General features: G+C 37.3%; 1 protein-coding gene across 1 annotated transcript; it reads left to right on the top strand.

The window, feature by feature from the left end:
• Positions 1-3,228: 3,228 nt before the first annotated feature.
• ZC3H15 (zinc finger CCCH-type containing 15) lies at positions 3,229-23,295 on the top strand. Its single transcript, XM_068968168.1, has 10 exons — positions 3,229-3,391; positions 11,735-11,836; positions 16,145-16,256; positions 16,904-17,056; positions 17,491-17,582; positions 18,664-18,846; positions 19,337-19,483; positions 19,797-19,898; positions 20,689-20,812; positions 22,537-23,295. Exons 1-10 carry the CDS (start codon positions 3,317-3,319, stop codon positions 22,725-22,727), a joined length of 1,281 nt encoding a protein of 426 aa, XP_068824269.1. The 5' UTR covers positions 3,229-3,316; the 3' UTR covers positions 22,728-23,295.
• The last annotated feature ends 2,930 nt before the right edge of the window (positions 23,296-26,225 follow it).

Here is a 26,225-nt window from a genome sequence, read left to right as displayed (position 1 = left end):
CTTTTATCTTACCTCAGGTGGTTCTGTTGCTGCTTCTCCTTTGATTAGCAATTGTTCTACCCTTCAGGCTTCTCTAGGACTTCCCTGGTGGCTCAGAGGTCAAAGCGTCTGCCTGCAATGTGGGAGACCTAGGTTTGATCCCTGGGTCGGGAAGATCCCCTGGAGAAGGAAATGGCAACCCACTCCAGTATTCTTGCCTGGAGAATCCCATGGACGGAGGAGCCTGGTGGGCTACAGTCCACAGAGTCGCAGAAGAGCCAGACACGACTGAGCAAGCAACTTAACTTTAGGCTTCTCTGGTGGCCCAGATGGTAAAGAATCTGCCTGCAATGCAGAAGACCCAGGTTTCATCCCTGGGTCTGGAAGATTCCTTGCAGAAAAGAATCTGCCTGCAATGCAGAAGACCCAGGTTTCATCCCTGGGTCTGGAAGATTCCTTGCAGAAGAGTATGGCAACTCACTCCAGCATTCTTGCCTGGGCAATCACATGGACACAGGAGCCTGGCAGACTACAGTCCACAGGGTCACAAAGAGTCAGACGTGATTGAGTGACTTTCACTTCTTCCACCCTGTGGAACTTGAAGACGGTCATAGAGGCTGGAGTCATGCCTACAAGGATTGGCAGACAAAAAGGCCTCCATGCCCAGGAGTCCCATAGCGCCCTGCTCAGCATCACCAGGTCAGGAAGATCCCCTGCAGAAGGAAATGGCAACCCATTCCAGTATTCTTGCCTGGGGAAATCCCATGGACAGGGGAGCCTGGTAGGCTACAGTCCAGGGGGTCGCAAAGAGTCGGACATGACTGAGCAACTTCAATTCACTTCACTTCACTTTGTATTATCAGTGATATGTATTTAGACTTTGAAGTGGAAGCTGTGTGGCTGAGATTGGGACTTGAACCCATGGTCTTTTAGTTGAAATCACTCATCTGGTTTCAGAACATAATGAAGCTCAGTCTTATTTCAGAAAGAGTTCAGTGAGAGACAAAGAGGTAGGTAAAAAGTGGATTTACCTAGAGAGAAGTACATTCGACAGGTGTGCACCAGTGGGCCATATCAGAAAGAGTGGCTCCAAAACACGGCATGGTTAGTTTTTTATGGGCTGGGTAATTTCACAGGCAAATGAGTGGGAGGATTATTCCACTATTTGGGGGAAAAGCATTCACTGCTCAGCCCCGTGGGACTCTTTGCAGCCCCATGGACTGTAACCTGCTAGGCTCCTCAGTCCATGGATTTTCCCAGGCAATACTGGAGTGGGTTGCCATTTCCTTCTCCAGGGGATCTTCCAGACCCAGGGATTGAACCCAGGTCTTCTACATTGCTGGCAGACTAATCTTTACCATTTGAGCCACCAAGGAAGCCCATTTGTGGGAAGGAGCAGGGATTTCCCAGAATTGGACCAACACCCACTTTTGGTGTTTGATGGATTTAGCAAGCTGATTTGTTACCATTGAGTTAGCCACCATCTTGGACCTACTGGGTTCTAATCAGTTTCTGGCACAAGTCCTCCAGCTATGGCATTCTTTTAAAGTTTGTGGCCTGCCTCCTCCTGCCCCCATTTGAAGTTTAACTGCTAAAGTTGGAATTTCTAGCTCCACCTTTATTAGAATCCCGAATATGTTTCTTCTTTTCTGTGCTTCACTTTAAAATGCTAACAGTAGCAACTTCTATCTCAAAGTCACTGCGATAACCAAATGAAATAGTGTGTATGCTCTGCCAACTAGTTTCTGGATTCAGTTCAGTTCAGTCACTCAGTCGTATCCAACTCTTTGCGACCCCCATGGACTGAGCACACCAGGCTTCCCTGTCTTTCACCAACTCCTAGAGCTTGCTCAAATTCATGTCCATCAACTCTGTCACTGTTTCTGGATTACCAAGCATTTAAATGGTATCTGGTCCCATCACTCTATGGCAAATAGATGGAGAAACAGTGGCAGACTTTATTTTGGGGGGCTCCAAAATCACTGCAGATGGTGACTGCAGCCATGAAATTAAAACACACTTGCTCCTTGGAAGAAAAGCTATGACAAATCTAGACAGCATATTAAAAAGCAGACACATTACTTTGCCAACAAAGGTCCATCTAGTCAAAGATATGGTTTTTTCCAGTAGTCACATATAGATATGAGAGTTGGACTATAAAGAAAGCTGAGTACGAAGGCATTGATGATTTTGAACTGTGGTATTGGAGAAGACTCTTGAGAGTCCTTTGGACTGCAAGGAGATCCAACCAGTCCATCCTAAAGGAAATTGGTCCTGAATATTCATTGGAAGGGCTGATGTTGAAGCTGAAACTCCAACACTTTGGCCACCTGATACGAAGAACTGACCCATCTGAAAAGACCCTGATGCTGAGAAAGATTGAAGGCGGGAGGAGAAGGGGACGACAGAGGATGAGATGGTTGGATGGTATCACTGACTCAATGGACATGAGTTTGAATAAACTATGGGAGTTGGTGATGGACAGGGAGGCCTGGCATGCTGCAGTCCATGGGGTCCCAAAGAGTCAGACACGGCTGAGCGACTGAACTGAACTGAAGCATTTAAAGAAAGTTGTTGACATGTGCCCTCCACCCTCAAACTAGGTTTGGTAACCTCTCATTAAAAAGATTTTAGGAATCATCTAGGCACTCTCCTAAAGCCTGAAATTAACTTGATAAACCTAATACACCAAAGGAGTTCACGGCTAGGCACTCCTCAAATAAAAGGAAACTTCCTCCATTTCTTCATAAACCTCCACAATAATCTGAGTGCACGCCGCACTCGCCAGTAAGCTGGCCCTGCTCCACCTGGGAACGAGAAGAAGGTTAACTCCGTACCCTAGCCCTCCAACCAGCCTTGAGTTGCTTTTGATGCTCGGCCGTCATCCAGAATGGAGATAATACAGATGACTGCTAATCCAGCCGGCAAGAGCCTCCACCCGAGACGAAGATGGGCAAAAATCGCACATCGTCAGCGAAACAGACTGTGTAGGGACAACACAAACGCAGTGGGTTCCAATCTGTTCCCCCCAACTATGACCGAGCCTGCGGCACTTATAACGCGCATTTTCCCACGTCTCGTCTCCGCCCCCTCCTAGCCCGCCGCTGCCTAAACGCAGGCGCAGATTCGCTTCCGGGTTCCGCTCCTCACTACCCACAATGCTCTGCAGCACCAACCTGTCGCAAAGGCCGCATTCCGGCGGCGCGTGAGCGAGTAGCTTTACGTGCGGTGCGGCGGCAACGGCGGCGCGCGTCTTCCTCCTCTTCCTACCGCGGGGCCAGAGTCCCTGAGGGAGTCCAGCTGCGCTTAAGTCTGGCCGGCGCGACCTGTCTCCGCAATGCCCCCCAAGAAACAGGCTCAGGCCGGGGGCAGCAAAAAGGCGGAGCAGAAAAAGAAGGAGAAGATTATCGAAGTGAGTACCTAGTCCCCTCCCCCACTCACGCCGCGAGTTCTCAGGAAAGCAGTCTCCCGGTTCCCCGCTCCCAGACTACTCCTGTTCGCATCTTCCGGGCCCACGTGCCCCTTGCTTTGGCTCTGTGTGCCCACAGCCCCTTCTCCAGCCTCCTGCTGACGCTCGCTGCTTCTCATCGCTATAGTGACGCCGCTGGCGCCCCCGCACTCAGCCTTTGCTTCTCCGCCCCACACAGCCGCCTTCCCCACACAGCCGCCTTCACGGACTCCCGTGCGAAACGACCCCCACCCCCACCCCAGTGCCCTCACAGGGTTGTGTCCTCTAGTCACCGAAATTGAAGACGTTTCTAGGCTTGTGTTAAAAAAGAAAAATACGCTGAACTGTCTGGGACCACACTCTTTCTGGAAGGTCGACTTATTACGAGCTTTTGTGTTTCGTGTTTCTTTACCCATCACCTAGGAGTAGTGGTTACTTCTTTCAAGCCAACAGATTACTTCTTCGTGACATTTTTCGATCCACCTCTAAACTATTTCAGGTCACATGAAGAGAGGAGATTTCTTTCATAGTGTATCACACCGTCTTGTACATGACGCTTGTCACATAGGTTCTGGATTAAATTAAATCGAAAGACATTTTAAGGGAGATGAGGTTTCTTGTCACTAGTTGTGTTGTATCTGAATTTGTTATATATTTATGTAAATTCATTTAGTTCACTGATTCTATTGCCTTTTAATGGCAGAGCGACGCTATTGACGTTCTTAAATGTTTTATATTTGTAGTCCAACGACTGTATCAGTGAATTTCCTTAAGAGAGTGAACCGTGTTTGAGATAACATAAACGTATCGTATGGACTTCTCTGGTGACTCAGTGGTAAAGAACCCGCCTGCCAGTGCAGAAGACGCGGATTCAATCCCTGCCTCGGGAAGATTCCCTGGAGAAGGAAATGGCAACCCACTCCAGTATTCTTGCCTGGGAAATCCCATGGGCAAAGGGCTGGAGGGCTACAGTCCACGGGGTCGCAAGAGTCCGACGTGACTCAGCTACTAAACAAGGTATTCCTTCCCCGAATTCCTGCTAGTAATCACTCTCATAATAAACAGTTCCTCGTGTGCGTTAGAAATAGTTGGAAAAGCCATGACCATTTTCCTACATGAGATATATCTGAATAATTAATGGAGATTCGTTTCTGGAATAACTAACTTTTCATTAGGAACACGAAAAACATGTTGGGTGTTTTGAAATGAGATATTTATTTGTAAATGATTATTTTAATATTCAGTATTTATAGCCTTGAAAAATAATAGCAGTGAAAGTCCTCAGGGTTTCATTGTATAAACCTAATCAGAACTTGTGTTTGTCAAAATTTGACAAAATTTTTAGTGTGTTGATTGGATTTAACTAACATGCTTTTTTAGAATTCTAGTAGCTTTGGCCAGTTCCAGCTCTGAAGCAGAACATATATTCTTACATCAATTTGTGCTATTTAAGAACTGTCTTGAAGTAGCATAGCTAGCGATTTGAAAACAATCATTGTCACCTTCACATCTGTGTCTGCTGTACCTTTTTGACAATCTGGATTCTGGACACTTGGTAAATCTCTGGGGATGGTTACCTGATGGCATTTGGTGCTATGTAAACCAAGGGCATTTTAGGGATGGCATTTCACTTGTTGGCTTCCTTTGCTGAGGTTGAATTAAGACACTCAACCATAATGCAAAGTAAAACTCACATATAGACATGGAATTAAATATTACATGACAGTTTAAATATACTTTATGCAGTATTGAGTTTTATCTGTGTACAGTCTTTATTTTTAAATAAATATTTAATTTTGTTTTAAGCAGTTGTATTTGAAAATTACAGTATTCCCGTAACCAAAAATAATAGCTATGGATTTATTCATCTTGTAACAAGGTTATTTTTAAGGTAAAGAGAAGAGGACTTTAGTTTCATTAATGAAGACCTCTCCAAAGAAAAATGGAAAATAGACAGCTGTATTCTTTAGCCAAAAATATTAGAATAGTGGAATTAAGCCTTTCTGCCCACATTTAATATATGATGAGTGATTTTTTTTTAATAGTAAATTTTTTTTAAATGGTAGTGTGCTGCTTATATTTTTACTACCACCAGAGAGGAACCACAGTATTGTAAATTGTAGGTTTAAGTTTTATCATTTTTTTGCGAAACTAGATTTGTAGAGAATACTGTGTTATTCAGCCTGGTTAGGGAACAGTATATTCCATTTCATCCAGAAAAGCACTTTTTCATTTTTTTGTACAGTTTGCATAATTTGAATACTGTTAATAGAAAGGCTTTTTATTACCAAAGCCTTTAAAAGTTAAGATGAAGTTATATATATATTTTTTTAATTCTACACATTTTAAATTTAATTTTTATATACAACTTCTAAAGGTTACTTTCCATTGACAGTTATTACAAAATATTGACTATATTCCCCATGTTGTACTTGAGCTTATCTCACACAATATTTTGTACATCACACTCCTCCACCCCTATATTGTCCCCCCATAACTGCTAGTCTGCTTTTTTTATAATTTTTTTTTGTTTTGTACTTTTAGAGTCCACATATAAGTGATTTGTCTTTCTCTGTCTTATTTCACTTAGTATAATATTCTTCAGGTCCACCCATGTTGCTACAAATGGCAACAGTTTATTCTTTTTTATGGCTGAGGTGTATTCCACAGTATATATTACCACACCTTCCTTATCTGTTCATCTGCGATGGACATGCAGGTTGCTTCCACACCTTGGCAATTGTAAACAATGCTGCTATGAACACTGGTTTGCATGTATCTTTTCAAATTAGTGATTTGGTTTGGTTTTTTCTAGGTGTATACCCAGGAGAGGAATTGCTGAGTCATATAATGTTTTTAGTGACAGTAAAGTATACTTTGCAACAAACTTACAGTGAACATGTGGCAGTTGAAATCTGGTTCATACTGATAATTGATTTTTATTACCATAATTTTTGTGGAAAAGGTATTGTCTATATTTGACATGTGAAAGGTTAATAACATTTCAGAGTCTGGTTAATTTTGGAAAGTTTATAGGCATATGACCAGAAATTTCTAAATTCACCAAAATTGATAGTTAAGTAGAACATATACTTTTAAGCAGCGCTTTTGAAGAAATTTTAAAATAAATGGTTGCGCTACCCACCTGTCCCCTCTTCTAAACCTCTGTTGCTTCCACTGCCGCTGTCTTAGACACGCACTGTAGAACAGCAGCATACATAGGTTTTGAGAACTTTAAGAAGTAAAAAGAGGCATGAGAGGCAGCATAATTTAATGAAAGAAGCACCATCTCGAGGCCAAATAGATCTGGGTTTGAGTCCCATATTTTGCATTAAAATTTCAAACTAGTTTAGACAAGTTACCTGACCTATCTAAACCACAATTTCTCATTAGCAAAATAGAGCTAATTCCTATCATTCCAAAACTGTGGGGTAAATGAGATGACATGTAAAGTACCTGACATATGTTCAATTAATAACAGCTGTTGTTAATTTATTACTATTAAGAACTAGTTAGGGAAATTAATCAGACTGACCTGCACTGTTTATACAGTGCTTACTTTCTGTCACTTAAAATAATTTATAGTGCCTGCATTTTTTTTTCTTTCCCTGTTTAAACTCCCCAAAATTTCATGAATTCATTTGCATTTATAAGTATTTGCTTCCCTGGTGGCTCAGACAGTAAAGAATTGGCTTGCAGCTGAGGAGACCTGGGTTTGATCCCTGGGTTGGGAAGATCCCCTGAAGAAGGGAGTGGCTACCCACTCCAGTATTCTGGCCTGAAGAATTCCATGGACAGAGGACCCTGGTTGGCTAACAGTCCCTGGGATCACAAAGAGTCAGACAGGACTGAGTGACTTTCGCTTTCTTTATGCAATGAGTATATCAGAAAGGGTTATGGTTCTGTTAAGCATTCATACAGTTGTTTCAAATGGTATATACTATTTGCTTTCTTTGGCTAAAATTTAATAAACAAATCAGCTTTGGGAAATGGAAGGTTTGTTAATGGAAAGGGGGAAATAATCTGGGTTAGGGCAGGCAAATAAAGGATGTCCAGCTAAGGCCTTGTAGCAGCAAAGAAGTAGTAATTGAGACTTAGAGGGACAGGATCCAGGTGTGTAAAGGATGGAGAAACAAGTGTTTCTTGTTGCCAGTGAAAAACTTCAGCTAATGACAACTGTTTATTACTTGAAGCTGGATTAACCAGAAGCAAAATATCCATTGCATAGATGGACAAAAAAAAATATACTAAGAGTGCATGTGGGGATGAAACTGAGGTAGAACAGTGCTGGCCTTTGTTCACACTGGTGAACAAAAGGAGGACTCGAGTTATCTTTGAGCACTTTATTATTGACCTGCCCTCGCACCCTCTTCCTTTTTTCAAATATCTGAATTTAAGATGTAGAGGCTGGTCTGTAAAAGAAGTAGGATTACTTAAGGGTAAGAAGAAGAGGGAGAAAGTGTCAGTTTTAAGTCAGGTTTGGAGTTCACTAAATGTTAAGGCTTTTGAAGCCTCTGGGAGCCATGCTTTTAGAATTACTGCCTGATCTCTAAACTCCTTTGTATTTTATTTCCCATGCCTGAAACACACTGTTCCTTCCTTATCACCTTACCTTTGGAACCTTATTAATCTAATGAGAACCACTATTTCCCTAGAGTTGAGTGTAACCTCTAGTCTTCCCATCTACTATCCCTCAACCCTTAAATCCAGGTTAATCTTGAGATAAGGGTCTCTCCTGTATTCAAGAAGGGAGAGGGAGGCTTTTAAGTATTCAGATTGCAAACTGTCCTGTTTTCAAGAGGTACTGTTGGTGTATCAGGTCCACAGTGTAGTATTCAGAAAACTTTGTGTACCAACCGACCCTGTAACTTAACTGGTTTCTCTGGGAAGTAGTTTTTCATGGAAAGAACAAGAACTTTGCTTAGACTCAAGTAATACCTGAACCAGACACAGATCTCAGTGTTTGGTGGAAAGAAAGGAAGAGAAGCAAGGCATCTACAAGTGAGAAATTTTACACAGCTCCTTTAATTTCCTCACTGAAGTAAGTAAGATTAACCTTTTTGCATTGGAAGAAAGAGAAACAGGTTAAATAACTTGCCGAAGGTTATTATTAAGGCAGCAAGTGGCAGAGTTAGAATTTTGGTTCCCGAGTCCTTCCTGTTAACCACTGTGCTCCACCTCCTTGTAATAAGTTTTGACTTGCACTGCAGTCCTGAGATGCTAGTAAGTTGTGACCCACTCTACAAATAAGAACACTGGCAAAGAAGGTAATTTGTCCAGTTCTGTTTGGTACTGGAGCTTAGGCACTCTAACTCCAGAGCTTATACTCTTATAATCATTACACTGTACAGCCTGCCCCTTATTGGCAGTGTTACTTCAAAAGAATTGAGTTTCAATGTTCACATTTACAGAATGAGATAATATGATCTTTAAGAGGATTCAATAAAGTTATATATTTGGAAGTTTATATTTAGTGAATGCTAGATGTAAATAAGTGTCCTTTATCTCTGGAAAAAACAATAATTTCCAAGTTCTAATTAGAGACTTTCAAAATACAACTCATTCATTATCTCTTTAGACTGGTTGATTATGTGCTAATGCAGTGTATTTAAACCTGGAAAACTGTTTTTCTTCTGGGATCTGGAGCCTATACCCCTCTACAAGAAATACAAGAAAATACAGAAAGCATGAACTGAACCCCAGACAGGCTCTTCTCTGGCGAGGCATGTGTAGATGGTGTTGTACTTTCATGCTAGTAATACTTTAATCTGAGGTTTTCCCTCCCTTCATGAGACCTCATTTTTTTGTAACAGAAAAGTACTTTATGGCATTTAACACCTGGTTGCTGTATGCAGTCGTCATCTCCGTCACTTTACCGTTAACCATTTTTTTCTTCTAACTGGATTGTGTGTTAAACTCTATAAAAACAAAGGAAGCCAACCATATTTTTTAAAAAATACAGAGAATATCAGTTTGTATATGCCACCTACTACCTTTTTTTATATGCATAGGCTGTAGGAAATTCATGTAGAATTTTGTAACATAATGCAATATTAAAGCATAGGCATTTAAGTAGGGAAACTGAAGTTTTGCTATATGGATGGATATAGATGAGATGAACAAAGAGCTGTTTCCCAATGAGAAATAATCTTTTAGAACTAAAATCCTTTTGAACTTTGTGATCTTGAGAGCATTGAAAGATATGTTTTATTAATTTTTTCCACTTCCAGTTTGTTCGCATATGTATGTAAGTATTCTTTACCTATAATAACTTTCTTCTCACTACCCTGTCCCTTCCCTTAGAAATAATATCTAGGATAAAGGCTTTAAAATAGCCACTTAATTTATTTCAGATTGAATGCCTCTCCAAAGATGTCAGGTGAATTTAAGACCTTTTTGCCTCTTTCTTCCTTTTGGAAACTCACTTATAAACAAGAGTATAAAAGAAATCCAAACTCTGACTTGAAATTAGGAGACATCTATAATTTTGAACCTCAGCATACAAAAACTGATAGTGGATGGATGATGAATTGGTTAACTGATCTTGTAGAACAGAGCAGTTGGGCCTGAGTGCCCACCTAGGAGTGTGCCATTGAGAAGTAAGTGGATTTGCTCTGCAAAATTTTGCAGAAACTCAACCATGGCACGTACTAGGTAATGCAGAAGGCAAGTGATTGAAAATTGAGGGATTAAAGTACAGAAATAGCTGATAGTTTTTATTTATTACCCCTCCAAGAAAGAGGGTGGAGGTTATAAATCAGGAGGCCTCTCTGTTTCTGTAACTAGGCACAAATAATGTGGGAGGCATGGTTAAAATGTGATCCTGGAAAAAGCCACTAAGGTGTCTATGTAGTAAACTAAGAGACACCTTCTCCTACCTGCTCTCTCTTCCAGTCCTCTAGCCAGGCTTGTTGCTGTCCTGGCTGAAAGATCCTTCTCAAGAGAAAGAGGAAAGACAGGAAAAAAGATGTTCAGATACCAGTGTTTGGTGGTTTCCTGATAGGCTTTTCACCTTGGGGTGAAGCTCACTCAGTCTGGCCTCCTGTGTTACTTTCCTAGGGTTCTCATACAAATTACCACAAATTGGGTGACTTGAAAAAACAGAAATTTATTCTCTCACAGATATGGAGACTAGAAATCTGAAATCTGGTACAGGCAGGACAGTGCTCCCTCTGAAGACTCCAGGGAAGAATCTCCCCTTGCCTTTTCCTAGTTTCTGGTGGCTTCCAGCTCTTTGGCATTCCTTGGCCTGGAAGCTGTATTACTGTAATCTCTCTGCCTCTTTCTGCACATTGCCTTCTCTAAACCTGTTTACCTTTTTCTTCTCTTACAAAGATACTAGTCATTGGATATGTAATCCAGTGTGTCTTCGTCTTAATTTATTATAGCTACAAAGACCTTTTTCCAAATAAAGTCACATTCTGAGGTCTGGTTAGACATGAATCTGGGGGGACACTCTTCATCCTACTATAGCGTAAGTAGTACAAGACTATCATTTAGTGCACATAATGCGCATTCCACAAGTGATAGCTGCTATTGTATTAATAGCTTTCCCAAAGTACTGTTTGATAATATTCCAAATTTAAAGTGTTGCTTTTTAGTTAGGAATACTTCAATTTTAATATTTCCATTTTTAGCAACAGCTAGTAATGCATCCATTTTAAATTTGAGTTCTTTAATTGTTTAGAGAGGATAGTCCTGTTACCCAAGAAACCAATTCAGAACTTAATGTATCTGCTTATGCAGTATTCCCCAAAATGTGTTAGTAGTGAGTTCATAATCCCTCATTTTTTGCTGAGAAAAATGCTTTCTGAGGTAAAGTAAGATTTAGAAGATTTAGGATGCCTGCCTACCCTCTGAGTAAAGGTTTTCAGATATCCTATGCTTAAGAATCAGAAACCCTGTTGAATAAGCATTTTCCTACTTACTTGAAAGTGAAGTCAGTCAGTCATGTCCGACTCTTTGCGGCCCCGTGAACTGTAGCCTACCAAGCTCCTCCGTCCATGGGATTCTCCAGGCAGGAATACTGGAGTGGGTTGCCATTTCCTTCTCCAGGGGTCTTCCTGACCCAGGGTTCGAACCCGGGTTTCCCGCATTGGAGGCAGATACTTAACCTCTGAGCCACCAGTTGAACTAATTATCCTGCTGTAACAACTCTACATATCCTGTAATACTGATATTCTAAAACAATTCAGAAAAAGCATCATAGACTAACAAGTTTAATGATGATAGTTTTAAGTATGTATTGAATCCTAATGTATCGTTAATATAAATTGCTAACATATTTCAGTACTGTTTCTCATTTAGGACAAAACTTTCGGTCTGAAGAATAAGAAAGGAGCAAAGCAACAGAAGTTTATCAAGGCTGTCACTCATCAAGTTAAATTTGGTCAACAGAATCCACGTCAGGTAAGTAACTTAAATTTCTGCATTTTCTTCATATGGATGTAATACAACATTGTTGCAGATAAAAATGTTTGGTGCTATAATTGTGTTTCAAAACAGAATCCTACTCTGTAAACTTACCTGCATCTTGTCTTGGTTACTTAGCAATCAGTGTCTTCTAAATATTCTTTGAAACCATTTTTATATAGCTCTAATTTATTCTAATGGCTGCATACTGTTCTATGATGTGGATGTACTATATCCATCTTTTTACTCTATAAGTAATCACTTAGTTTCCAGCTTTCTGACTTTAAGAACAGTTCTACAAGAAATTCTGTTGTACTGGTGTTTTTACATGCATTTGTGCTTTTTATTTATGTAGCATAAATTATCTGGTGACAAATTTCTAAATAAAGGGAAATGAACTTCTAATTTTAAGAAGTTTGGCTGATCATTCTTCATAGAGATTGTAATACTTCACATTTTCATTTGTAGTACATGAGTTATACGTACTAAAGCTCTTTTTAATGTTTTCCAATCTGATTAAGTGATACTTCATTTTTCTTTTCCTTATTCCTAGTGAGTTTGAAAATTTTCTTAAGCTTTTTGACTGTTGGAGTCTGTACTTCTTTGACTTTTCTATTCAAATCCTCTGCTTTTTTGTTTTTTTGTCTTTTCATTGGCAACTTGTTAGAGAGATATAGATAATTTGTGATGTTTCTGTTACATTTTGCTGTACGACAGTCCACATTATAGATAATTTGTGATGTTTCTGTTACATTTTGCTGTGCAACAGTTTTTAGTTTTTGTACTGTCAGATATGTCTAGCTTTTCTTTTAGATGGTCAAAGAGGTCTCCCCTGCCACTAGATTATGTGTTTATCCCAGATTTTTTTTCTGACTATTTACAGTCTATAATTTATCATATAAATTCATTTTGCATGATATTTCCTTTCAAATAAATAGCTAGCATCATTTATCGCACTGGATTAAAACATCCCTATTAACATATATTAAAGTCTCATATATATTCAGATCTATTTGTAGATTCTCTTTTCTGTCTTTCCCTAAACGAGTACCACATCGATTTTGATTATAGTAGCCTAGTAACATATTCTGTTAGCTGATAAGGCAAGTCCTTTCCTTTAAGATGTTACTCCTTTTCTGTTTTTCTTGGCTGTTCTTAGGCATTTATCTTTCTAGATGAATTTTGGAATTATTTTTATCAATTGGCAACTCATTCAAAAAACTTTAGACACATTTTCTTCAAATCTCTGTATTCTCATTTTTTAATGTAGATCTTTCGCTTTGAGTTTAGGATTTTATAGACACAGACATTTATTTTTAAAAGTATTTTTTTCACCACCATATCTCCTTTTCCTTAATTTGGAAACACTTTTTTTTTCCATCTGAAAATACCAGAATATGTATTCATAAGATAGTTAACTTCTATCACTGATTCTGTCTACAGATTAGTACTTCCAGCACTTTTCTTTCTCTTATACACGGTTTGACTCAAGAGCCAAAAGCTTGATCTTCTACATTGCTGACTTAGTAGCCTGGTCTAATAAAAATGTATGCTCAGGCTTTGGAGTACGCATCCCTCTATCTTATTTTTTTTAATGATCTTAAATTTGTCTGACTCTTTGCAACCCCATGGACTGTAGCCCACCAGGCTCCTCTGTCCATGGGATTCTCCAGGCAAGAATACTGGAGTGGGTTGCCATTTCCTTTTCCAGGTATTTAATGACACAGGTCTTCAATTTGTAGTACAGTGAAAGGTCAATTACCCTTGTAGGGTTTCTGTGATAGTTAAATGAGAAGATAATGTAAATCTTATGGCATAATGTAAGGATTCATTTCAAACATGTTTCCTCTTCCTGTTTTTTTTCTTCAGTGGGAAGTATATTGACTGGTAATTTAAAATGTCATCAACCTGAGAAAGCCATAAAATGTCTTGTGGACTTGAGAGTACTTTAAGTAATACATTTTTGATAATCTCTTGGGTAACTGGCCTTTTATCTGTGAACTTGAGGTATCTTAACCACCACACTTAACACTGGAAATGAGCAGCAGTCTTACTGTTAGAGCCAGGCAAAGACCCTTCCCCCTACCTCCACCCCCACCAAACCCTGTGCTGCAGAGGAGGACCCTACTTTATGTCTCTTCTAGACATGTTTCTCCCCACACCAGCTCAGGGCCTCAAAGTCCCTTACCCTAAGTCCATCTTAGGATATACTTTACTGCCTGTGTGGCTGAGGTAGTCACAGAGAGGGTATGTGCTGGGAGTATGGGCAGAATCTGGATCTAAACCACGTCCTCCTCTGCTCCTTCTGTCTCCCCGCATACATGTGGTGGGATGAAACTCAGGGTAGAAAGAGGAGCAGCCAGGGATTGATTCTTGCTTTACTGCCATGCTCCATGTGGAACTCCATGAAACCTGAGTGTTTTAAATTTGAACCTTCTCTTCCATGTCACAAGGTATGTTTGTCAAGTAGGGGTATACAAACCATACTTTATTTAACAATAGTTTTATTTCTAACATAAATACTTGCAAAAATGGTTCTGGTCCCCACAAACGTCTGATACAAAGAATACTTTTATTAAAAATAAAGTGACTTAAATTTTTATTTTTAGAAAACTTTTTCTCATTGTTCTGTTTTAACACATCTGACCACATCATCAAAGCCAGGATTTTGATTGTCTTTAACCCTATTATAATACTCGGCCAATTCTTTCCTAAAATTTCCTTTCCCTTTAATACTTTTTTGTCCTGGATTTCTACTTATTTCTTTGATGTTTCTTTATTCCTTTAACAGACGTTTTAGGTTCTTTTGGCTTGTTTAATATTGATACTATTCAGGGTACTGTTCTCTGCTCTTATACTTTTTTATGGTGCCCGGGCATAATCTCATACACACCCAAAGTTTATTATCTGTAAGCAGCTATTTCTAAAATCTTTATCTCAAAGCACACTTCTGTCCAGGAATCAAGATCTATGTCCAGTGTCCTTCTAAATAATTCCACCTTTCTACCCTGTCAGCATCTCATACCAAGTATGTCTAAAACTGAGCTCATCTCCACCTCCTGCCATGAAACCTGTTCCTCCTGTATTCCCAGTCTTGTTTAGCATCACTAACCATACAAATGATAATCCTAGACTCCTCCCTTTTCCTGATACTTCATGTCCAGTCAGTCACTTAGTCCTAACAGTTTTACCTCCTTAACAGCTTTCTTCCACCTTTTCTCCATCCTTGATACTAATGCCTGTTTTAAGCGCCTATGCTTTCTTGGCTACAGCAATTGCATTAGCCTCCTAATTTTCCTTGCCTTCATTCGTGGACTCCTTTCAGTCCACTCTTCATAAAGTTGTTATGAAATGCAGTCTGATTGTGTCACTGGCTTACTTTAAACTCTTGAATCTCACCCTGTCCACCTGTTGATACAGTCAACATTTTTCATTGATGTCTATCATACCTGATTCATCTTTGCACTGGTTGGAGCTTCTGTTTCTGCATTTCTTGCTTATTGAAAGAATTCATCCATAAAGTATTAGCTCAGTCTAATTTTCTTAGACGTATAAGCATTCTTTGTTTCCAGAGCACCGTGTATTATATTATAGTTGCTGACATGTCTGTCTTCCCACTAGATTCTGAGCTTCTTTAAATAAGCATCTTTGTCTTTTCATCTTTGTATTCCCTGTCATCTAACATAGGACCTGACATATAAATGTTTGGATGAAACCTCTAATCACATTAGGTATGTAAATTGTGTGCCTGGAGCTACGTTTTATGTCATGTTTGTTTTGTTTTGTTTGGTCTCCCACATTGACCTAGCCCAGTGTTTTTCCCAAGGGTACTTACAGGTATTTGGGTTGGTGCAATTCTTTATTTGTGTGGGACTGTGCATTTTAGGATGTTTATATCTCTGATCTTCAAGATGCACCTACTTATTTCTGGGGAGTAGGTTGTTGTCACAAGAAGAAATTCCCAGGTGAGAACCATTTGCTAAAAATGCTGGGCATGTAGCATATGCTTAATAAATGCTATCGCTGTAAGCTTTTAAATACGCTCTTAACTCAGCATGGTACCATGTATAGGTTTTTTAATAAGAGTCAATTGCTCTACAGGATTTAGCAATTTCATTTACTAGTTTGACACATCATTTAATGTATGCTGGAAGGCCATTATAACATTGATATTAAGAAGTAAGAACTATATACATGTAAAATGTGATTGTCTTTGTTATGTCAGTGATGCAGATATTACTGTGTAGTGAAAACAGTTTTATTATATTACATCAAATTTATGTATCATACCTGGTAATATTATAGGTAGCACAAAGTGAAGCTGAAAAGAAGTTGAAGAAAGATGACAAGAAGAAAGAATTGCAAGAGCTAAATGAGTTGTTCAAACCTGTAGTTGCTGCTCAAAAAATAAGTAAAGGTAAACTTTACATTTCAAAAGTGTTTTTACCAATGTAATTCATATTTGAAAACTCTTAAATGTTTTCGTCAGTTGTATATGCTGTGAAAGTAATACTCTGTCAAAATTATCTATGCTGATTCTTATTATTCCTTTCTCATATGTGTATGGCTGTGTCATACAACTGTTAAATCCAGCCATTAGCCCCCCACCCCGCATAAGGGAAAACTTTTAAGGATTTTGGCACTCTACTAGTTGATTTATAATCTCTGATCTTTGGTAGTAGACAAAACAAACCTGTGGTTATAAAAACTGCAAATCCCAAACTCTTGGCACTGCAAGTACATTTATATTTATATTTCTCTTTTGCCTCTTACCTCATTGACTCCCAACTAGACAAGTAACTATAGAATAACATATGTGCTTACTTAGTTTCCTACCCCCTTGCTCTCTTTTTTGGGAAGAATAAAGGAATCAAATACAGATATAATATGCTATAGAAAGAACCTCAAAGAAATGTCTTAATATTCACCTATGTGTGTGGTATTTCCTTTCACACCAGTGAACAGAAAATAACAAATTAACCAAAAGTAATTATATCTTAGAAAGAAGCTGTACTTTGTTATCTGGCAGTTTTTAATGTAAATACCATGTGCTATTTGACTTAGGTGCAGATCCCAAATCCGTAGTATGTGCATTCTTCAAGCAAGGACAGTGTACTAAAGGAGATAAGTGTAAGTTCTCTCATGACTTGACTCTAGAGAGAAAATGTGAAAAGCGAAGCGTTTACATTGATGCAAGAGATGAAGAACTTGAAAAAGGTATTTTTTTTTAAAGATATATTCTTAAAGTAAATTTATTTTGATTTGTTGTTACTAAAATATTTAGTAGCTTGAAGACCATTTCAGTCTTAGTAGGACTGTTTGTCCTGAAGAAGAGTTTATTGTTATTGTAAAATCTGAATTTATCATATTATGGCCTTTGATTAAGTAAATGAAGATATTTAAAAACCAGTGGCTTGTTTTGTATTTGTCTTTCACAATTTGTTCTAGTACTACCTTCTCATTTGCCTGAATTACTTAGATTTGGTGAAAATTTCACAACAGTGTTTATTCTTACCTTTGGTGTTTTAAAGGAAATGTGTTAGGTCATTAGTTTTATAATACGGCTTTCTTGTGTAAGGATATATGCAATGTATTTTGGGGACAGTAAACAAAATTAACAGTATTCAGTCTCCACATCTCTCTCTATTTAGATACTATGGATAATTGGGATGAGAAAAAGCTGGAAGAAGTTGTGAACAAGAAGCACGGTGAGGCGGAAAAGAAAAAACCAAAAACTCAAATAGTATGTCCTTTTCTTGAATTGAGTTGCTTTGGTATTTATCATTAGGGAGAGTTATGTGGCAAGATATTTCTGCTATTTTCTACTAGGTTATTATTTAAGTTACTGGATCATTTCATAAAGATAAGGTGATCAGGCTTTGTGTTTGGAATATACAAGTGTCAGTTATACAGAATTCTTGGTCAAAAGTTACTTGAAAATCATGTGACTAAAGTTCTTCAAATGCTATTTTCTGAGATGGTTTTACTTGCTTAAACATGGATGAGTACACGTTTTCATATAAGAATTCTTAACTTTTCGTACAAAACAAATCGAGGGAGAACTGTTAAACTACCCTAATTCATAACTTACTCTGTTTTAATGGTAGAGAGACATTTACTTATAAAGGTAAAAATACTATTACATATGAATTGCAGAATGAGTTTTTGGTACATAATGGTTTTAGTATTATTCCAGGAAATATACTTTTACAAATCAGAGCCTTATTTCTCAGATGCTGCATTCATGTCCACATACTCATTCTGTAGTATATTTACAAGTGAAAAACCTTGCTGTGTTAGAAAAATTCAGAATATTGTTTTTACTTATCTCTTGTAGCCTTTTAGGAAAAGAATATTGCTTATTAGTTAATTTTTCCTTCTTATTTGTGACTGTAATTTCAGATAATTGAAATATGTTTGTATCTTTGCTGCATGTGGTTAGTTTTTAGAAAAGATCAAACCAAAATAAAGTTACTGGTTTTATTTTCTTATAACCATTTTTAATTTCTCATATTTAAAAACCAGTCTTTGGATCCCATTTACAAAGACTAAATGGCAGCAAATCCTTTTGTATAATTCAGTTTAGAGCATTGTCAAAAATAAGTATTTTATACAAATCCTCTCTAAAGGAAAGTTACCATTGTATTAAGTATTTTAAGATTAATGTATATTTACATTTCTGTACACAAGGTATTCTGTACCTGAGTGGTTAGCTTAAAAAAGATGTGAATTGAATGTACCTGTTCCATATATACCTAAGCATTTACCTTGGAAACGGACCACCCTGAGCCACTACTTGTGTATTAATAATACTGTCTCTCTAGGTGTGCAAGCATTTCCTTGAAGCTATTGAAAACAACAAATACGGCTGGTTTTGGGTATGTCCTGGAGGGGGTGATATTTGCATGTATCGTCATGCACTTCCTCCTGGATTTGTCTTGAAAAAAGATAAAAAGAAAGAAGAGAAAGAAGATGAAATTTCATTAGAAGATCTAATTGAAAGAGAGGTAACTGGTATCTTTTTCCTACCATAAAACTCTATAGCAGTACTGTGAAATTCTAATATTTACCACTTGGGGGCAACAATAGCATGTTGTTATGAAAGGGAAAAAATAATACGAATTTTTCTCAAAGCTTCCTTACTTTTTATTTGATTACTCTCACATGTCGAAAATGTAAACCTAGCCATAATCATGATATTTTAGGATTGTGAAACAGTTTTTTTAAGTGCTAGCCACTGGCTTATCAAATAAATTGTTTTCATAAGATTCATATACTGGTACATCAATTCATGAAAATGCTTAGTGTTCAGATTGAAGTTTTAGATGTTTTCCTTGATGGCTTTATTTTTTCACCATTTTACCTAGTTATTTATTGGTTATTTTAACATGTGAAAGGAGACAACTCCACTACAGCTTTTCAAGTATGTTTCACCACTCTTGGACTCAAGGACTCGATAACTTTAGGGGGAGAAAATTAACTTTTTTATCTTTGCAGCGTTCTGCCCTAGGTCCAAATGTTACCAAAATCACTCTAGAATCTTTTCTTGCATGGAAGAAAAGAAAAAGACAAGAAAAGATTGATAAACTTGAGCAAGATATAGAAAGAAGGAAAGCAGACTTCAAAGCTGGGAAAGCATTAGTGGTATGTCCCAAAATCCTAAATAGGTTTTCTATTCTCTCTTTCATTTTATAATTTCTGTATTATGGAAGATTTTATCTCTATTTAATTATGTGTATGTCTAAAGTCAATGACCAGCAGAGATTTCCCTGGCAGTCCAGCAGTGAAGACTCCACACTTCACTGCCAGGGGCATGGGTTCAATCCCTGATGGAGGAACTAAAATCCCACATGCTGTGTGGGACCGCCAAAAAAATAAAGGCTTTTGAAAAATAAAACCAGTGACTAAGAAATGTTTGAAGTTTGTCCTGAGTTGATACATGTGTGTATTTGAGTAGATCAGTGGTCGTGAGGTGTTTGAATTTCGTCCTGAACTGGTTGATGATGATGATGAGGAAGCAGATGATACCCGTTACACCCAGGGAACAGGTGGTGATGAGGTAAGAACCACGCTTTGGCACTTCATCTTCTCATGTGGATTGAGAGAAACAGTAGAGAGTGACAACAGAGCACTATAGTTAAGAGTACTAACTTGGAGGCCTTGGTTCAAATCCCTACTCTGCCCTGGGAAATTAGCTACACCCTAGGCCTCCATTCTCATCCATAATACTGCCATAATGATAATCCCTTTGGTCACAAAGTGCTTCTGAGAATTAAGTGAGTTAGTGAGTGCATACTTGTTTATACTTTATACAGCTTGGGACAGTGCCTAATATAGTGTTAAATGTTTGAGTGTATTAACTGTAAAATGTTTTACTCTCCCTCTCAAAAAAAGGATTTTGTTTAATACTTTATAGTAAAAAAAATCATGAGACAGAGACACTAAAAAGTACAGAGAAGGGAGCAGAAGACAGCAGCAAAATTATTGGTGATAGATAAACTTAATATTATTAATATTAATATTTTAACTATTAACTATATTGTTTAATAAAATAGCAAATAGCTTTTGATTTTTCATATGATTATCATAAAATTCTGACTTCTGCCTTTGAGTTAAAAGATTAAAATATATTGTGTATGTAAAACTGATGTCAGGAAGAAGCATCAAGTATGATATTTCTATTCCTTTCTCAAAAAGTGTATAAAAGAAGTAAATTTTGGCAGTAGTCATTTGTTTTCATTAGGCACTATTTAATTTTCTGTCATTAAGATAAATGTCAGAGGTAAAGGGCAAGTAATTTATGAAAACTATTTTTGTTAGTAACACTCCTTTTCTATGTGTTTTTAAAGGTTGATGATTCAGTGAGTGTAAATGACATAGATTTAAGCCTGTACATCCCAAGAGATGTAGATGAGACAGGTATTACTGTAGCCAGTCTTGAAAGATTCAGCACATATACTTCAGAAAAGGATGGTAAGTATGCTAATTTTCGTGTAATTCTACAAACTAAGAAACTGTCTAAAGGAGGTTAGACCCGTCTTGGCAAACTTAGATGGCTCAGGTACCAGACCAGTAACATAAGTATATGATTTGGCTGAATATAAAGCTGGTAAATAGTGGAGGCTGTGGAAATGGGTGGCTGGTTGGATATTGAAGCCGTTAACTGAAACTTGAAGGGAATGAAAATGAGTTTGGACATTTAGCTAATGAGTTCAGTTTGGGAGCACACGAATATGAGATATTTTGGTTATCAAAAGTGGCGTTGTCTAGGATACTGTGTAGACATTCCCAGGAGGAAAAGGTTTGAAAGTCATCTGCATTCATAGCTAACAGTGAATGATTTCACCCAGACACAATACATAGGATGAGAATGTTCTAGAACAGACTGCTGAAAACATTAATGTTTTAGAGTAGTAGAAAGGAAAAAGCTTGGGAAAGTTACTGAGAAGAACAGAATTTCAGGAAGATTAAGTCGGATGAGAATTAGAAATAATTATGACTAGGGAAAGAATTGTAAGAATAGAGTACACAGTTTTCATTGGGGCTACAGTAGTGTGAGGAATGGGGAGAAAAAGTGAATATAAATCACTCACTTTTAAGAACTTTTAGAGGGAGACATGGTCATGAGGGAAGGGTCTTTTAGAATATAGGAAATCTAAATATTATCTGTTGGCCAGAGAAAAAGGATCTGAAAAAGACAGAAAAATTGAAGATGAAACAGTAGATATAGAATCAAAATCTGGAACTGTAAGTAGTTAACTTCAATTAAGAACAAGAATGGAAGGGAGGCTGACTTACGTATATTTGGAAATAAAAGATTGCTAATACAATTTATATCTAATTGTGTCTTGAGTGAGAATTAAGTTTGGCACAGTTGCTGTGAAAGAAAAGGGTAGACAAAAGTTGACGGGAAAAAAAAGCTAAACCTTACTTTTACACTGAAGGAATAAGTAATAACTGGAAAAACTGGCCTGCCCTCCTGAGATTTGAGAATGCTGTCAGACTATTATCTTAATGCCAATTGCAAACTAATTTGCTCCTTTTAGAAGTAGGGCTTTGGTGGTAATAGGCACAATAGCAAGTACCTCAGAGGTTTTAATTCCTAAGAATGTGTCATCAGAGATGTATGAAATAACTTTAAGCTATTGAAAATTCTCTTCTGTTCATTATTGGTGTCATTGAACAAGAAAGGGAAGCATTTTTGTTTTGTCAGTCATAAGAAGTAGCTGCACAGCCCCAGGGTTTTTTTTTCCCACAATTTGATGACAAATGTTCCTGTATTTATAGCACTACAACTCTTGTGACTTAACTACTATTTGTAAAACCAAAAACTCAGTAGCTGCTTGGATCATGAACATTTTCTAGATCACATGATCATTTATCAAAATACATGGAAGTTGACTTCAAAAACCTAATTGTTGGGTCATGTAAAGAATACAGAGTTGTATAAGATAACTCTTGCCCTCAGGTGTATGAACCATTGAACAATTGGCTGTCTTCAGTGAAAGACATATTTTATAGTAGGTTTAGAAAAATGATACAGATAAGCTCAAAAAAAGAAAAATCAGTTCTTATTAGAGTAATCTTAAGGAAGGCTTTCATGGAAAAAGGAAAAGAAGTATATCAGTCTGTAACTATTCCTGATGGACTAGTGTTTTCTTTTTCTAGGCCTTATTGATTTTAATTTTTATTTTTAGAAAACAAATTAAGTGAAGCTTCCGGAGGTAGGGCTGAAAATGGTGAGAGAAGTGATTTGGAAGAGGACAATGAAGGGGAAGGACAGGAAAATGGAGCCATCGATGCTGTTCCTGTTGATGAAAATCTGTTTACTGGGGAAGATTTGGATGAACTAGAAGAAGAATTAAACACACTTGATTTAGCAGAATGACACCAAACAAGTCAATGAAAAAATTGAGCCAACTCAGCAAGAGTTGAAATTGACTATATTAATTTTTTTCCACCTAAAACTCTTCAACAGGATGTTTGTTTCCCATGCTGATTCTGGAGAGCTTAGTTCCTCCAAAAAAGGAATATTCTCCCTACGTCTTGTTTTCTGACTTTGGCTACATCTCATAGTAAGTTCAGAGTAGTTCATGATAAATTAAAGATAAATGGTCATTGCAGGAAATGATTGATTGTAATTGTCCACTCAAATAGGAAATGTAAACTACTTTTCCAGCTTTTGATTTTCATTGGGCATGTGTTGTTACAAGGACAACATAAATTTAAATTACCCTTCATTTAATGCAGTTTTTAATGAGTGATTCTATTTCCTTTGTATTTATATGTTTAAAAGACTGCCTAAGATATGAGCCTGTACCTCATCAAGGAAACTGCATATGCAGATTCAGTATTGTATATCTTTGGACAATTAGATGGACATTTAAAATGAAACTTCATTAATCTGACAGATCAACTGCAATGCCCTGTGTTAAACTGTTTGAAACTACTCCCTTTTCTTTTTTGCCAATAAAGTTGTAAATAAACAGTGATACAATAAATTCCAAATACAGACCTTTTTTTTTTTAATGTTTTTCTATGAAAGTCTTCTATTTCTAGCTTGAGAATTTTTACTAAATATCTATTAGAATTAACTATCACAAAAGACACACTTAAAGGATTCTCTTAATACCGATTACAGGACTGAGTGCTGATAGCACTACTGTGAGTTTAGTGACACAAATACTTAGCCTCAAAAAGAGACTATAGATGGTGTTATATGAAAGGGTAATTACTGAATTGATAGATCATCAACCTAATTAAGTATCACCTGCATGCATGTGTGCTGGCAGTGCAGGTAAAGCAGTTGTACCAAATACCGCTTAAGCACCATTGTGGAGATCCATTGTGTTATAATCGTGTATGATGAAGTTTGATAACCTTGTTTAAAAGACTATTAAAAAATCCACGAAAAAAGTGGGCTGGGGGCCTTTGACACTGATAAATTTTCAAATACGAATACAGTGCTGCTTTTGTTATTTGCTAACCTACTGGATTTTAAGGCAGTTAAGATAATGTAAAAGGTCAGGTCACCTAGGCCCTAATTATGATTTTTAAATCTCTGAACCTTAGTTTCTTTTTCTGCATAAAGAAGTTAAAGTGTTTCTGAATTGTGAAAGCTAAGGAAACATGATTGTAAATCTTAATCAGCGATAACATCACAGTTGATAGAGAAATTGAGTTCTTGACAGTTCAGTATTATTAAGGTTTAGACTATCAGGAGCCAAGTCTCCCATCTGCAGTGGAAGTATACTTTTATACTTTCTATGAAAGATTTATTTCATTCTTTTTATTAAAAAAGCTCTAAATACTTTAATAATGAAACGTTTCAATTTGAGGTATTATTTATTTACAGCAAGCATTTGATTTTGAAAACCAGTTTTAATCAGTAAGTTAAAAGGAAAATGCTATAGTGTGAAAGTAATTTTCATTACCCACGATTCTTTACGTACAGGACAGCCTTCATCTAATTTGCCTGTGTCTTCCATTAGGAAAAAAAATACGCTCAGAGAATGCAAAAAAAAAATTAATATGAAAAAAATCAGAATGCAAAATTAAATCATATACAGGCATACCTCAGATATTTTGAGTGTTCAGTTCAGACAACTGCAGTACAGCAAAATATTCCACTAAAGCAAGTCACACAATTTTTTTTCCTGTTGCAAAAAAAGTTTTATTTACACTATATTTGAAGTCTTAAGTGTACAGTACCATTATGTCTGTAGAACAGTGTACATTCCTTCCTTCAAGATATTGCTAAAAAAAAAAAAAGGCTAACCATCATTTCAGTCTTCAGGAAGTCACTGTATTAATATAAAAAATCACAGATCATTAAAACAAATATAATAATGCAAAAGTTGGCAATGTTACAAGAATTATCAAAGCATGACACAGAGACACAAAGCAAGCAAATGCTTTTGGAAAAATGGCTCCAATAGACTTGTTCAGCAAAGTACAGTTTAAAAATGCAGACACTGGATGTTTATCAAATTGAAGGCCTGTGGCTTCCCTGCATCAAGCAGGTCTATCAACGTTATTTTTCCGCATGTTACTCTTAATGTTTGTTTTTGTTTTTTAAGATGTAATACTATTATACACTTAATAAATTAATAAGCTGCAGTGTAAACTTTTATTTGTACTGAAAGTGAAAGTGTTAGTTGCTCAGTCGTGTCCAACTCTTTGCAATCCCATAGACTAGCCCACCAGGCTCCTTTGTCCATGGAATTCTCCAGACATGGATACTGGAGTTGGTTGCCATTTCCTTCTCCCACGGATCTTCCCAACCCCCAGGAATTGAATCCGGGTCTCCCCGCATTGCAGGCAGATTATGGTCTCAGCCACCAGCGAAGCCCTATATGTACTGGGAAACCAATAAATTTGTGTGACTCACTTTATTGTAATAAGCACTTTTATGGCATATTAATGTCATATTGCACATATGTAATATGTGGTGATCTGCAACTGAACCTGCAGTCTCTCCAAGGTGTTCTGTATTGTTAACAGTGCAGTTACCCTGTCTTGGTACAACAAATCTGACATTGGCACTTGTTTTTCAAGACAATTTACACATAACTAGTTTTTGTTTTTTTTTCCCCCACACATTGCTCTTGTGTAATTTCCATTGTTAACATAGTAGGTCTCTGTAATTAATTTTAATTATTTGATGACTTAGCTTCATTTTTAAAGATTTATGATTTAGGAATTTATAATGTAAGCCCTTCACAGAAGAACTGTGGCTTTAGCCTTATTTCCCTTTAGTTTGTTAATGAGATCATTTTCCCAAACCTAAGACCGTTTTATTTTCTTTAACATCTAGGGGGTTTCGTCAGTCAACACTTTTTATCCTGTACTCAATAATTGTTACTATCATGATCCCATGTTTGCCAAAATCTTTCTAATGCAAACTAATTATATTAACTTCTTTTTGCACAGATAATTTATATAATACTATAGACCTAGGTTAAAGCATCGCTTGCAATGTGGGAGACCTGGGCTTGATCCCTGGGTCGGGAAGATCCCCTGGAGAAGAAAATGGCAACCCACTCCAGTATTCTTGCCTGGAGAATCCCATGGATTGGTGGAGCTTGGTGGGCTACAGTCCTCAGGTCGCAAAGAGTTGGACACGACTGAGCGACTTCACTTTATAGACCTACCATGGATGGACTGATGCAAAATTGTGTAATTGTTATATTTTTTTAATATTTGAATTAGCCATTCTGACCATTAAGTGGTTTAGAATGTGATAAAAAGGAATCTACAGCATCACATTTTCATGTAGCAGATCATAAAGCATTGCATCCGTCCTCAGATTTTAGCACAAAAGGGAGTTTGTGACAGAAGTAGTTATAGACAATAGTATGGAATGAGTTCTATTCATATTCTGTGT

This window comes from Capricornis sumatraensis, chromosome 3, assembly GCF_032405125.1.
Source record: "Capricornis sumatraensis isolate serow.1 chromosome 3, serow.2, whole genome shotgun sequence".
Taxonomy (NCBI): domain Eukaryota; kingdom Metazoa; phylum Chordata; class Mammalia; order Artiodactyla; family Bovidae; genus Capricornis; species Capricornis sumatraensis.
The sequence above is the reverse complement of the archived record's forward strand: the minus strand, read 5'-3'. Positions and strand labels throughout refer to the sequence as shown.